General features: G+C 37.8%; 1 protein-coding gene across 1 annotated transcript in view; it reads right to left on the reverse strand.

Annotated features, from left to right (window-relative positions):
- Nucleotides 1-15884, reverse strand: part of Nkain3 (Na+/K+ transporting ATPase interacting 3) — a 129150-nt gene that overhangs the window by 33311 nt on the left and 79955 nt on the right. Inside the window, exon 2 of the mRNA XM_013518132.1 lies at nucleotides 296-356. Within this exon, the coding sequence (XP_013373586.1) occupies nucleotides 296-356 (61 nt within the window). The remainder of the gene's footprint in view (nucleotides 1-295; nucleotides 357-15884) is intronic.

Below are 15884 nucleotides of genomic sequence, written 5' to 3' on the forward strand. Positions count from 1 at the left end.
CGGTTGGTGATTCAGGATGCTGTCTAGGTCCCTGCTGAAAAGCTACTAAAACATCATATAATAGCAGTCTTTAGGCTCCCGAGTCTGTGCTTGCTCCCATATAATCAGAGTTTTGGTATCTAGTCTCCCCTGATTTGTGTGCAGTTATTTTGTCAACCTTTGATTATAACTTTACTATGCTTAGGTCAATCATTTTGGGTTCTAAATATGAAAGAGTCCATAGTCTTATAATGACTAGCTTTAGAAGCAGCATCTCATCTAAAATGAAGCCACAGGGAAATGTAATAGTACTTACAGGTGTCTTCTTCTTCCATAGAAACACTGATCACATAACAGGCGTACACAAAACCAACCAGCTGCAAAGAGGAAAAGAGTATGTACCTTAAAAGTTTATAGCTAACATCCACAAATATGAAGAATATGTGTTAGCAACTTCTATGAAATTATGATAGAAAAAAATCTCATCTTAAACAATAGCTGTAATTTAAAAGAATCTTTTCATTTCTATGTCACCTTGATAGCTTTCTCAAAATTGTGCAGGAGCACTTGGGAGGCTGATGCAGGAGGACTGTGAGTGTGAGCTGGTTTGGACTACATCGCAAGACTGTCTCATAGAACATAAACAAACACAGGAAAGAGGGAAAAGAGTTTCTAGATATTTCTGTCAGATTTTGGTATAGAATTTACCAATAAGTGTAGATTTTTCATACCATTTTTTGCTACCTATAGAACAATTTGTACTATACTTATTATTACTACAACTATTTTAATGCTTAGAAATCAGAAAAGAAATCAAAATTTGCTGTTTATAAATTAAGTAGCAATCATGTACTTAAATATTTAAAATGTTTTGAGATGTAAATTCTCTCTAGCTACTAAGTTGTTTTTTAATTATATCATAAGAAAATACAATAACTTTCTGGTGTTTAGCTATGGTAAAAAGAAATAGAAGACATCATTTATACTTTGTGTATTACTGGTTCAAAGAACAAATGCAAGCAAGGAGTACAGCTTTTATAGCTTCTTATATTATTTTCTGCTCTTATTATACTGAGAAAAAGATTTTTATTCCATGGAGTCAGAGACACTGCAATTCTTGGAGGACAAAATTGTCGATAAGTCTATTTTACTCTAAGATTACTCTAAGTTGTTTGGTAAGTATGAAAAATAGCTACTTCAGTAGCTTAAGAAGCTTCTCTTCTTGCCTTTCTTTCCACTGTTAATCTGTTTCCTCTCTGTATCTTTAGTGTAAAATAATATTTACAAAGGAAAATTTTGCATAGCCCTAGTATCAAAAGTTGAAATTTCATTGCCTTATTTTAGCTCTGTTTCCACTTTTGCTGGAGTAGGTTTATTTGACAACCTAGCTTGGTCTCCTTTCCCTCTCCCTTCCTTCCCCTGAGCTTTCTGGGCATCTTGGCAGCATGGAGAACACGTGGAGGCCGCAGAACCTTCTATAACCTTCCTGAAGCTGCACTGCTCCACCCTTCTGAGAACCAGAGCATGAGGCCACTAATAACTTTCTAACATATTTCCTATCTTCTTTCATGTAGTTGCTACATATCACAATGACACTCATAACACACATTAATACTCTCCATAAGATTAAATTTTAATGAGTACATTTGCTTCATTTGAACATGTGTAATATATTTAAGCAATATTCTATTATTGACAGTCACTTTAAATTATAGATACTGTGAGTGTGGTTTTTTGAGACAGAGTCTCACCATGTAGTTCATGATGGCCTTAAACTCACTATGTAGCTTAGGCTGGCATTGAATTAGTGATGATCCTTCTGCCTCACCTTCTCAAGTACTGTGATTACAGGTGCATGCCACCATGCCTGGCCTTAAAATACTTCTGTGACTTATTTTTATATACCACTGAATTGATTTCAAAAAGTTTGTGTGATTTCTCTGTGGTAAGAACATTCAAAATTCTTTCTTCTAGCTATTTTAAAATATTTAATGTAATAAATATGTACAACTATCTGTCAGTTAAAGCAACACAAAAACAAAAGTTTGTAGCATCTCCTCTTGCTAGAGCAGTAACTAACAATGTTTGTTTTGCCATACCCTTAGGAGCACATAAGAACTATGTCCATAACAAGAACAAATTGGCACTTCTAAATGTATTTGTTTTGCAGTAGTTTTACTACTTCTGAAACATTTTCATGTTTTATTAACCCTTTACATCTTATGAATTATTTGAGACATTCTTTGGCTGTTTATTAATTTTATATATTTTTTATTTGTATGAGGTCTTATATAGTAAAGTTGTTAATGTACTTACTGCAATATCTATATGTCAGTAAATATTAGTGGTACCTTCACAACACTGGGATATTTTCTTACTAAATCATGTGTCAGAAAATATCTGCCAATCATTTTCTGGTTTCTGGGTGGACTGTCTCTCAGGTGTGTGTGTGTGCATGTGCATTTGTGTATGTGTACCTACCCATGTATGTGTAGACCAAGAATTCTTTTGTATCTGTGTTACTACTGCAATAGATTTGCGCAAACTCAGTGGTTTAAATCAACCCAATTTATTAGTACAAAGTTCTGATATCAGAAATCTGAAATCTTGTCAATATTAATCTGTAAGTCAGATATTGTGTCTACCTCTTTCAATATATATAACCTATTTTAGAGAATTGACTTTGAAGATGATCCTTTTGGTTAAAAATTAGTTTAAGGAATTTGGGCAACTTGAACACTAGTGACATAAACCCTGATAAAGCACGTTTCTTTTGAACTCAAAAGCACAGCCAAACGATCAAGGGTCTCTTTTTACCCACTAGGACTAAGATGACAGATACTCTGAGTCTCCTTCAGTTCCACTGCAAAGAAAGGAGTGGGTAGGGATGGAATGGATGAATCGTGATACAAACAAACATTTCTGAACTAGTTCTGTTTTGCACATGGATAGAAATTTAGAAGCTGCTTTGCTTATTTTATCTTGGACAGAGCTTATTGAGTAAAACACTCATAGTTATGTGATAGCCCTTACATTCCAATATTTTTTCCACATCAAACTCTGGCAAATGAAATAACATAAATCATTATTTTTTTCATCTTTATAGTTGAAAGGTAAGTAGAGACACATATAAACGTTTTGATTCAGTGATACAGGTTTTTCTAGTATAAAGCCAACACTTTTATGATAGCTCCGTACTACAAAGAATATTATTTTTCTGCTGTTATAGTATACATTTTTAGATTAAATATAACACTTTTATCTATACCTTTATGTTAATTTAAAGATGAATTATCACCCTTTTGTTATTGGTGCCTTTTGAGATGAGAATGACATCTAAAGTACGTATTAATAGGTCGTTAATCTTTCTGACAGACTATATACGTTGGTATTTACCAATACTGGTTCATTCAATTCAGAATACCTGGGTCCACCAGCGTTTATTGGTAGGTCCATCAGCATTTACCCGCTGGTCTATTGGCATTTACTGGAAGAAATGCTAGAGGGTTGGTGAGAAAGCCCCTGGAGACAAAACTCAGTCTTGCTGACTGAGTTCACATGTGTCAATATGGAGAGCTAATTTGATGAAGTTGAGCTTAAAACCCTAACAGGAGAGCACTTTCCTTTGGGAGAAAAAGTTCCTTCTGCCATGGTAGAGAAATACTGACCTGAACTAAGCCTGTACCGCTTACTTCTAAGCTTGCCTTCCACCTGTTGTAACAGGCCTAGAAAATGCAACAGCTGATCGTGTATGCATAAATTGTTTTGTTACACATTTATACACATAAACATAAAAATCTAAGTATCCTCAGAAGAATCTATAAGATGTTTTTGCAAGAAACTTTATACGATTCTTTTTTATTTTAAAGAGAAAAAATTAGAGGCTGGGGATTTAGCTCAGCGGTACAGTGCCTGCTTGGCAAGCGCGAGGTCTTGAGTTCGATTTCCGGTATGAGAAAAAAAAAAAAAGAGAAAAAATTAAAACAACAATAAAACAGGGGCTGGGGATTTAGCTCAGCGGCAAAGCGCCTGCCTGGCAAGCGCAAGGTCGTGAGTTCGGTTCCTGGTACCGGAGAAAAACCAAAAAAAAAAAAAACAAAAAACAATAAAACAGAGTTTCAAAATAGGCTACTAAGAGACTAACAATACTTAATGCATTGCGTATTATTATCTTCGCAGTAGTTATTCAGAGTACAAGATATCAGCATGAAACTTTGTCCAAATAATATTAGCACAAATCTTTCTTTTCAATGAACTAAGAGAAACTAGCTGTATAAATATCTCACCTATCTTGTCTATAAATATACTTTTTCTTTTGCCTTTCCTTTCTTTTCCCATTTCCCATTTCCCCATCAGTTTATCTTTTCTTTTGAACAGTTTCTCCCCAGTTTACAATAATACCTTTATATGATTCTACTGCAAACTTTCTTCTAGGCTAAGTAGAAAAAGTTGACCGGAAGGCTAACCTTATGTAATTGGATGTAAGTTTTTAGTTCTGACTCCACCACTCAACTAAGTTCTGCCAAAATTCAAGGAAAGATTTGGGGATAGGATGAGACATTGATTAAGTCAGAACAAATGCTTAAGCAGATAATCCTAGATGAACTTTTATGAAGGCCAAAGAAGTCAAGCTTTTTGGATTTTTCCAGAAGTATATATTTAATATAACCTGTATTCTTTATAATGTAAGTATAGTATAGGGATTATGCTAAAATACTGGGTTAATTGTGTGTCCTGAACATGTCCATTGTCTATGTAGATGCTGAAGAAAACTGGTCAATGTATTTGATTCTTTTCCATAAAACAAGTCTTTTGAGTGACAGAAAGTATGGTCAGGTATTTAATCATAATGACAGCACACTGTCTCTCCATATTCAGTGAAAATTATTTCTTACTAATGAAATGAGGGAACACACAGTTTTAAAAGAATAGAAAATACATAGTAACAGAAAATTTGGCAGATGTACTTGCCCACTAATGGACCTAAATATTGTCTTGATACATGACATAAGAAGAATTTTGGCTGGATAATTGAAATATACAATGCCATTAGCTGGAAACAACTAGATGAAAACATGCCAGAAATATTAGATCACTTTCTAGGCCCTCAAACAGAATTCGCCTGTTGTAATATTCATATTACTACAAATGAATTAATTAAAATATTTCCTTTTCCTTTTACTTTATTGATAGGCACAATCATAAAATATTTATTCCAAAAATTACTTTTGCTATTGTGATTAACCAAACTGCTGTTTAATTAATAATGTTATTCTCATGAGAGCTTGTCTAGACATCCTGTTAATCACCAAATTGTAGATGGCTGACTTGTGTAGTTCTTGGTTTCCCAGAATATGAATTGAAATAGTCCCTGTGGCTTTCTACTTGTCTGCAAGAAATGGAATAAAATACACTCTTGCCAATAGCAGACACATAAAGTGAATGATATGAAGATGGTAATCTTTATTATTTCTGCTTTTCATAAAGTTTTGAGCCATCATTTTCAAAGACAACTTTTTCCTCTTCCTTTAAATCTGTTTCTGTGTAGTATGGAAAATTACCTGCTCTATGTTGTATGTTCTGACAGCAAAATTCCATCTTCTTCAATATATTTAAGGAATGTGAATTGGATAAGACTAGGCCCCAAAGCTGTGTGTGTGTATGTGTGTGTGTGTATGTGTATGTAAGGGATTGATTAGTTTCTGGAACTAGGACCAATCCATGGGTAATATGATTTGGACTTGCAAAGCATCCCAAACTCATATGATAAAGTCTTGGCTGTCAGTTGAGGAAGTTTTGGAGAGGTGATTGGACCACAAGAGGTGATTGGACCACTTGATAAAGTTATCAAGTGAGTTAATCCAGTGCTGAGATCAGAATTCAATGGCATTATCATGAGGTGATGGAAACAGGAGGTGGAGCCTCTCTGAAGAGAGCTGACCCTGGGGACTATAACTTTTCCCCAGTTTCTTACTCTTCGGCTGTTTTACCCCCTTTCCTTCCTATCTACTTTGAAGTAAGCAGCCTTCAATCACCAGACCCTTTCACCATGATGTTTCTGCCTTGCTACAGGTCTGAAAGCAATGGAGCTATATGACAATGGATGGCAACCTCTGAATGTTTAAGCCACAATAAATCTTTAACCCTTTAAGTTGTTTATGTTGGGTATTTTGTCACAGTGATGGAAAGCTAATTTAACGGGATTAATTTATTTTCACTGGAAGGGCTCTTATTAGGGATTGACAGGATCAGGTCTCACAGACATGCAGATGCTAGTTTCTCTTAAATGGCTCTTCATTTTGAAGGCTTGGGTGCTGATGGAGTTTTGGAGGGTAATTGGATTATGAGGGTATTGGCCTTATTAATGGGTTAATCCATTGAAGAATTTATAGCTAAATGAGTTAGTAGGAGGTAGAGCCCAGTTGGAAGAAGTAGGTCACTGCTGATATACCTTTGAAGAGAGTATATTTTCTTAGGCTTTCTTCCTGTTGTCTCTGCTTCTGGGCTACCACGAGATGAGCAACTTTCTTGTGCCATGCTCTTCCACAAGCTATTTCTGCTTTGGACCAGGCTGACCATGAACTGAGAGCTCTGAAACCAAGAGCCAAAATAAATCTTTCCTTTTTTAAGCTGTGTATGTCAGGTATTTTTCATAGCAACAGGGAGGGGACTAGTACAACTAGGTTGAACTGGCTGTGTGCCCTCCATTGTGGATCTTGTTAAGAATGATCTTAAGATCAAAGGATCTGCTATAATGAGTTCCTCAAAGAACCACTTGTGGGTGAAATGGATGAAGTCTGCTCATCTGGGAAACACAAAGATGCCTGAAAATACAGTGGGCATTGTTATATGAGGGGAACATTGAGTTGCTTATAAGAAAGGGAAGCAGGTCTATTTTTTGTTGGGAATGAGAATGGAAAGAAGTTATCATTTCCTAAAGGTTGTTTGCTGAAAACACAGTCTTGACATACTGCCAGGCTAGCAGCAGTTATGCATTCAGTTTAATTTAGATAGATGACACAGACAGTATTTGGAACTATTATTTTGAATTAGACCACTAAGAATGTAAATCAAGTCAGAGAAGTATCCAAGAGTGAAGCTGTGGAACACTATGACATTTAGGAACTAGAAGACAATAAACCAGTAAAAGAGACTGAGAAGGATGGACCAGAAAAGGGTGAGTCCCACAGAAAGGGAGGGCAATCATCTACGTTCAAGGTCACTGGTAGATGAAGGACAGTGTGGTTTCAGAATTGATCACTGGGCTGAGCAATGTGGAGGACACTGGTGACCTTACTAGGAGTTATTTTTGTGGAGGTTGGGAAAAATATGACCAAGAAAATGCAGAATGTCAACAATTCTTTCAAGTTTTCCTGAAAAAAGAGATAGCAAGAGGAACAGTGGCTGGAAAAAAATGCGAGGTCAGTGAGGTCCATTTTTCTCTCCCTTCCTTTTTACATTTGTCTCTTTTGAAATGATGTTGTAGCATGTCTGTATTCTGATGGGAAGGAGCACTTCAATCACCCTGTGCCATCTGAGGTACTGAAGAACAAAGACTACTCTGCCCAAAGGAGTGTGCCTTCCTCCCCACCACCAAGTCCCCCATAGTCTTGCTTTACCTTGCTGTCAAGGGTGCCCTCCACTGTCCTCTGCCATGTCCCTGTGCTCCAACTCCAAGAGCACACCTCATTCTTAGGTTGCTCATGACCCCCTCACCCTGTTCTCACATCTCTGCTTGCACAAACCCTTTCCCCCTTTAAGCTCAGCGGTAAATGTCACTTTCTTTGACATCTTCAGTAAATCCACTTCTAGGCTCAGCTATCTCAGCACTTTGCTCTTCTATGTCCAAATGGCATTGCCCAGGTCCTGCTTTGTATTATAGCTCTGTGTGCTTTTGTTCGCTTCCCAGTAGGTACTGAAAGTCAAGATGCAAAAGTTGCGTCGAAAAGGAAAAAGCCAAGATGCAAAATCTTTGTCCTCCGAGTCCCTTCTTGGTTCTCTTAGGCAGAGGAGCTGCTTTATCTACTTTGGCCCAGATTTATGCCCTGAAATGGAGGCAAATCTCACATGATTATAACTCTTTATGCATATGTCTTTACCGTCAGCCTCCTCAAGAGAGTTTTTTCCACCCCCAGCTCGACTTTGCATTTCTGACACTTAGAACTTTGCCTGGTAAGAAGACAGTTACCAATTTTGTGAATGAACAAATGATGATAAGTGACATATTTCAAAGTGAGGTGGGGGAGTGGAACCAGTATGTCTGCAGTAGTGAATGAATCTCAGAATTCTAGCATGTTAGCAACTCTGAAGTCTCCACTTGTGTCACTATGTCTCTCAGAAATGGTAAAAGCCAGATTTGCCCATGTATATTAGAGCTGTTACTTTCATTCAAAAATTCCATAGAGTTTGCTTTAATACGGTCTAGATGAGGACTAAACAGGAGAACAATCCAGTAATTATAGCACTCCAGATGGTCAAACATCTGGGGAAATTGGGAGATAAGGCTCTTTTCACTTGTGAGTTAACAATTGGTTGGACTTCTATAGAATCACACATTTGAAAGATATTGACAATAGCGGCAGTTATTCTCAAATGTACGCCTTTTCCTTCAGTGGGGGAGGGGGCAGTGATAGGATGGAGGAATTACGAATTTTCCAGAAAGTCTGTGGAACTGATGCAGTGCTCTTCACAGGCATGGTAGGGTTCCAGCCATCACAGGTCTGCCTTCAGCATTTTGTCTCATCGGGATGAACATTTGGATAATTTCTGCCTCTGTCTTCCGGAGAGGTGGAGGCTCAGCTTTGCTCCAGGACTCCAGAGTACATCCTCAGGTGTGGGCTGGACAGAAGAACTGACTTTCCTTTCTGGAGGGTTTATCAAAAACTGAGACTGGAGAACACACAGCAGGTGGACAGTTTCGTCCTGGTGGTTTGTGGACACATTTCTTTCTCAGTGGCTGATGGGAGGCCCTTTTATGCCACTGTCACCATGCTCATTTGTTTTCTCTTCCAGGCCCAGCAGAACAGAAGTCTCGGGTCTTAGGATTCTCAGGGGAAGCAGTTCTGGGAGAGAAATCAGCTTCTTGCTTGTTTGGATCACTCTGGGGAGGGTGGGAATCCTATTAATACCTAACTAGTTTGTATTGAATCAAGCTGTTCATACTGTTACTCAGGAACCCAGAATTAGAGTTATGTATGTTTATGGAAGTACCCTATGCCCAGTGAAGCCTGAAATTATGGAAAATAATTTGTATTATAGCTCTGTGTGCTTTTGAGGAAATTTGGTTCTCTTTCCTAAGAGTCCCACTGGTACCCTGGACTCCAAATGAATGAGTGAATATGGAAATAAGTTGTTTCTTCCATAATGACCATAAAAACACACAACGGCAACAGCATCCCATTTACTTGGGCTCTGGGGATTTAGTGTCTTTACGTGTCTGGGAAGCACTTGTGTAGACAGCTTCAAAGCTGAAAACAAATGATTTGCTGCCTTTGACCAAGTAAGGTAGGACTTCTAAGCGTGTGCTTCCACGGTGCAGGGGCTGTGCACAAACTAGCTCAACAATATCATTGAGGACACAAATGTCAGCTACGCTGAGAATGCATTTCTAATAGTAAATTCTTGAGGTAAGAGAAGTGTATAAAATTTTGTTTTTAAGGAGCCAGGCATTGTGGTGCAAACCTGTAATCCCAGGACTTGAGAGGCTGAGGCAGGAGGATCACCATGAATTCAAGACCAGCCTGTGCTACAAAATGAGTTCAAGGCCAGCCTGGACTCCAGAGTGAGACCCTGCTTCAAATAAACAAAAAATATATTCTTTTAATAAAGATGCTTACTGAAGTAGATACTTGCACCTGGGACTTTTCTAAGCATCCATTGCCAAATTCAATAGTTCTTTAATAGCAGAAAAGTTTGATTAGATTGTTATAACTGAATGTTAGGAGGTTATTTGAAGAAAATTATTTCTAGCAAGAAAAATCTCATTTAGTTTTTATCTATTTTAGATTCTAAAAGTAAAGTAAAACAGAATTTTAAAATATGTGTACTGACTATAAATGCATTCAGAGGTTAGAGTTACGTTTGTGGTGGTGTCAGAATGTGAGGGGCAAAGTCTTAAGTGTGCGTGTCTGTGTGGCTGTGGCAACTTGCAATCACTGAGGTTTGCCTCCTTGATGCAGGGTCCTTTCATGGAGCTAAGCTCAGGAAACTTGGGTGAAACCTGGGCTTCCCATTCAGGCCTCAGACTTATTCTTTGGACCTTCCATCCCCTCACCTTGAGCTGTCAGTTTTTCTCTGGAGCAACTCTGGCCTGTTTTTCTTAGAAATGTTTTTGAATCTTACCTGTGGCTTATGCTAACTCTTTTTTGTCTCTTTAATTTTGTGACACCCTCAAAAATCTTGGAAGAGACAGCTCTGAAATTTATATTTCAAAGTTGAGCGTTAGAGGTTAATTAACTTGTCCCCAAACCACTTAGGCAGGAAGGGGCACACTGACTCTGGAGCCTGAAATGTTGACCCCTCTGTGTATTGCTTATCAGTATGTACTTCACCTTCCACACCCCAAAGCTTCATTTAGCAAACAGCAAATGCAGGTGTCAGCTCTTCTATATTATAATCTCCTAGACGATAGTACAATACTTCATAGTAACCCTTAAATGGAGCTAAAGGCTGTATACATATCTACTTAACGTGTCACTTGCTAACTGTGTACTTTTAAAAGGATAGCTTGAACTTTTAAAAGCATCTTTTAACCTTTAAGTAGAAAATTTGAATAAAAAGAACAAAATACCTCCATAAGGATACTTATGTCTAATAATTTGGACTGTTTAGACTATACCTTTGATTGTATTGTATACATTTTCATTTGATTGGGAACAACTATAACTATTCATGATAATATGCTGAAATCAATAGAAATGGGGTATTTTCTTTTTTTACAATTCTTTTTACAAATTATACCCATTTATATTGGTCAAACTTAAATTTCCAGGATGGTTTTGGAACCATCTCAAAATTAGGTGGCCATGATATTTTCCTTCAAATACTAGTACCTATCTCGCTCCAGAAAATTCATTAATATTGGATTTGAATTGATTGCTAAATGTTTCAAAATTGAAATTCAGGTGTGCCATGGATTTGGACTCAAGCATATTCTAGTAAACATGTCTAAAAATAAAGTGAGCTTAACTCATAACCTACACTTGGAGTCTCTGCTGACCTTTCCTTAAAAGTTGTTCTAACATCTTTGTTACAGGTTATAATGTCTTTGTTATGTAGACTCCTTAAACACTTTGTTTAATAGTCTGTTCTATTTTTGGGTAGGGGCAAGGATGGTATTAAGATTTCTGTGTATAATTTTAGGAATTTATCTATTGCAAAAAATGGGACAGTGACTCAGGTTCACATGAGAAAATTTTGAAAAGCACCATGAGACAATCTCCAGTATTGATGAAGCCAGGGTGATTTATGAAAGGTGTGATGGGCTCTGGGTTGTAAAAGCCACACTCAAACTGTTCTAATGTGATATTGTAGATACAGTCGTGTATGAGCAGTCTGGTCAGCAAGACACAGGTTCTGCCTCCTGGCTGTGTTTCTGTGGTACCAGACCTGCCTCTCAGTGAAGCTGAGTGTGCCAGACCTGGTCTCTCAAGGAGGACACCTCAGGACCAAGTGCTCATGTCCATCATAGTGGAACACTGTCAGCTACCCCAATTCTAGAAGACACATTCACCTACCTAAGTTCTAGAAGGCTCTAGAAAAATTTTGGGGGTTGGAACATTGTCATTCAAAAAAAAGACATTTTGTAAATGTGGAGGGGAAGAAGGGCTGGAGAGGAAGGGGAGAAAAAATAATTAAGATGTGCCATGTGCATGTATGTATTCCCCATGATGAATGTCATCAGTATTTATAGAAAACATGTCCTAATAAAAATAAAATATGAGAAGAAAAAATGAAAAAAGATATTTAGACTTAAAAAAATACTTTAAAAACTATTTTCAGCTATATTTTCTGGATAAAGTATTATTTTACAACAGGAGCCAGTAAAATGCTTAGAGGCTTTGAAGATCTTCTTTTGTTGAAAAAAGGAAGCCCTATATACACCATATCTCACATTAATCTTAAAGTAAAAAAAAAGATTATGTTTCGTGTAGCTGTGAGTAAACCTAAATGACCCCTTTTTTATTTCATGTGTTTTAAAATAGAAGAGTTGACAGCAGGTGTAACTGCTGGTTTCTGACTTCACTTGTGCTTTGTCCACTGGACTGAAACTGTTTGGCCATGTAGACCAGGCCAGGAGGAAGTTCACTGGTCATTAGAAAGTGGCGGCTCTGCTGTACCCATAAAAGTAGAAACTCTGTGGGGTGAAGCTTTCGAGCCATGTGAGCTCAGTGATAAATAATGGTGCTCAATGAATTTTAGAGATAAGGCATTATAAGATGGTGCTTGGGACCCCGGAGCTCTCTTCCTCAGACCCAGCCAGAAAAAGTACACTGCTCCTACAAGATCCGATGCTTTGCAGCGTTCTTTCATAGTGGCCCCTGAGCTGAGAGAATGAGCTTATTCATTATAGAAAACTAGGTAGAATATGAATGGGGGTATACTACAATGATATTTTTCTAGTAATAATCTGATACCCCAATACAGATTATCTTTCTTTATATACTAGGATGTAGGTTTGCGTATCATTAGAAAAATATAGCTAAGTGTTTTTAAGTAATTTCCTAGGACAAGGTATCATCAGGGTATTTACTTGATTCTTAATGCTAACTCTTTGGTAATTTAATAAATCCTACATGAATGTGTTAGCTTGTGAAAGCAGCATTATATAGATGACACCAAGGGCACTATAAGCAATAGTTGAACCTACTAGGACCATGACTGCAGTGGTCTTTGAGTGCTTGGATGGCTGAAATGAATGAATCTAATTCTATAATTGTCCCTGAGTGAATAGGGTATCTTAGGCTCTATTACCAAATCAAAGTCTTTCCAATGAATTTACACATTTGCCTTGGTGCTGCAGTGGGTGGGATCTGGCCATTTCTTGAGAATCCAGGTACAGAGAACTTGGCATCTTTTTAACTGATTTAGCCATACCTTCCTTAGCCTCAACTTTAAACGCACTTCCTTTCTGCTCAAACTGTAAGTTTTTGAAATTTTTCCATTGGGATTTTTGTTCCCAATTTTCACTTTAAATCTGACTAAAAGCAATCAGCAATACCCTGACTGACAATGCCACTGCCTGAGTGTTTTGCTGCTTTGGAGTTTCCTTAGCCAGATGAACCTGTCCATCACTTGTACACTGAGCTTTCTGCAAAGACATGGACAAAATGTAGATAAGTTTTTTGCTGAAAGTAACATAAATGGACTTTGGTCTAATTCCCACTAAAGTCCTCATTTCTATCTGAAGTTTTCTGAGCCTGGGCTTTACCAGCCCCATTTCCATCAGCATTCTGATCTTTTGAGTTCTCATCAGAATCACCTATTAAAATCTGCTTACGACATTCTAGGGCTTCTCCAGCATACAACTCCTAACATTTCAAAATTCGTTTCACAAACCATTTCCAAATGTTTCTGAGCTCTGCTGTCAGGCAGAGTGAAAGCAATGACAACACCCTGACTACCAGTTTCCTGCATTAGCCAGCTTTTCATTGCTGTGACAGTCAATAGTTTAAAGCAGGGAAGATTTACTTTGGCTCATGGTTTCAGCTGTCAGTTCATGGTCAATAGGTTCACCACTGTGGGCCAGACATGAGACAGAACATCACGGAGGAAAGTGTGGTAGATCAAAGTTGCTTATCTCATGGTGACTGGGAGGAATAAGGTAAGAGAGCCAAAGAATAAGGGGTCAGGAACCAGGTACAATGTCCAAGGTCAAGATCCCACGACCCATTCCTTTCACCTAGGCCCCATCTCCTAAATTCCATTATCACCCAATAAGGGCATCAGACTATGGCCTCATCAGTGGGTTAATCTATCCGTGAAGGTAGAGCCTGAATATCCAATCACCTTTCAAAAGCTTCACTTTTAAACAACTAAGACTTCTGGGAGACATTTACATTATAGTATATTTGAATGGCTATAAAAATAATTTATTTTAAACTTATTCTTCAATTGAATATGTCTTCAGATTTGCTAACAGTTCTAGATATTGGGATACTATTTCCTTCTTGAATACATTGACCTAAACCATAATTAAAATGTTTTATAAGCCCCCTTGATAAGATAACAAGCCAACATTTACAAAACATTTTTAAGATGCTGCCCTTTAAAGGGGATTATGAACCATTTTTATACTCTGACACAGTACATATGTATATTCTCATCACCACAAGGATCTACATAATAATGTTGATAGCTCTGTATTTGCTTCTAATTTTTCCATTGTTAGATAATTTAACAGCCACAAAAGAGTCTGTCAAATAGAGACTTTCCTCATTCAAACACACTGCTTACATTCAAGATAGAAGTAGGAATTTGCTGTTCAGATCATTCTTCCTTCCAACCAATTTAGGCTCCATGAAGCTGTTTTCCAAATTATTGAAAGGAAATTGGTCTCACCACAATTAAAATGCTTCATTTTCACTTTCCCCTTATACAATAGTATAGGAGGAGACCCTGGTATGAACTGTATTCAAACATAAGCAATTATCATTCCAGACTTGTTAGATTTTTTTCCCTGTAGCTAGAGTTTAGGTACCAGTTCTCAACATGTCCCCACTTGCACACTCGCCAACTACCTTTTTGCTAACAGGAGAAACAGGATTTACAGTCCCCTCACAGCGGCTGGCTTGCTCACGCAGGAGGGAAGTGGTGCCACATCCTCGGAGTGTGATGTTTGTCCTTCACGATGCCCCTCCCATCACCAAACAAAACCATCTCCATCTTCTAGTTAATGTGTTGCTGCCCAAACTTTATCCCTTTATGAGCGCTAGGTGACTGGGTCTCTGTAATGTTTAAGGTCTAAGTTATAACACTGAGCATGAGTATCTCTTTTTGGATAAGGAAACCAAGAATCACAGCTCTTTGTTTCAAACTCAAGAGTCAAACACAACTAGTAGGTTTCCAAATGCCTACGCCTTTAGTGTGGATAAAATTGTCTCTACCTTCACTAGGCAAGACCTGAGATCTTGTGTGTCTGTTAGAGATTCCTCACTAACTGAGGAAATGGGTGGGTCCCTTTCTGCTGCTCTCCCTGCACCCCAAATTTTATTCCTTTCTGCTGACTGATAACCACATGGACCTGTACCCAATATCACTTCTGAATCTGGTTTCTTTGCCCCTCCTCTTGGCTCACAAAGAAAATCACAACCACAATGCTCACATCCTGTAAATGAGGAGAAATTAATTTTGAGATCTTCAGCTGTGACTTTGACCTTCATCTCCATTCTCAAACTTATCTTTGATGTCAGGCCTTGATCATGGCCTCAGCTTTGTTTCCAGTCAAAAATTCTCCCTTATATTCCAGCTCATGGTCTTCAGGGATTCTTCCTTGACGTGTCATATTCTAATGGTCACTAGGTTACTTTAAAGTCACCTTGGCAAATCATTTTGTCTGTTTCATTCACACATTTCTATTTCTTTAACTAAAGAGAATACCCTGATAGATTGTTTCCATAGGTTATTTCCACAGTAAAGACTTTAGCTCTGTCAAAGCCCCAAATCTAATTCAAACACTCATTTTTCTTGCCCATTACTTTGTGTAGTGTAGGACAATTGAGGTAAATCAGTCTGTAGACACACCTCATTGTATTTCATTTCTAAATTTATTCCTTCACTCTCTCATTTTGTGTAAGAATGAGGAGTACCTGCTCTTTAGTGGCGTCTCCTCTGAAGTATTTTTTCCCAATCTGACTCTCAGAGATGGTTCCTTTGCTCTTCTGAGATTTTCTTGTTTTTTTTTTTTT

Source organism: Chinchilla lanigera, unplaced genomic scaffold (assembly GCF_000276665.1).
Source record: "Chinchilla lanigera isolate Chin_1 unplaced genomic scaffold, ChiLan1.0 scaffold00043, whole genome shotgun sequence".
NCBI classification, from domain to species: domain Eukaryota; kingdom Metazoa; phylum Chordata; class Mammalia; order Rodentia; family Chinchillidae; genus Chinchilla; species Chinchilla lanigera.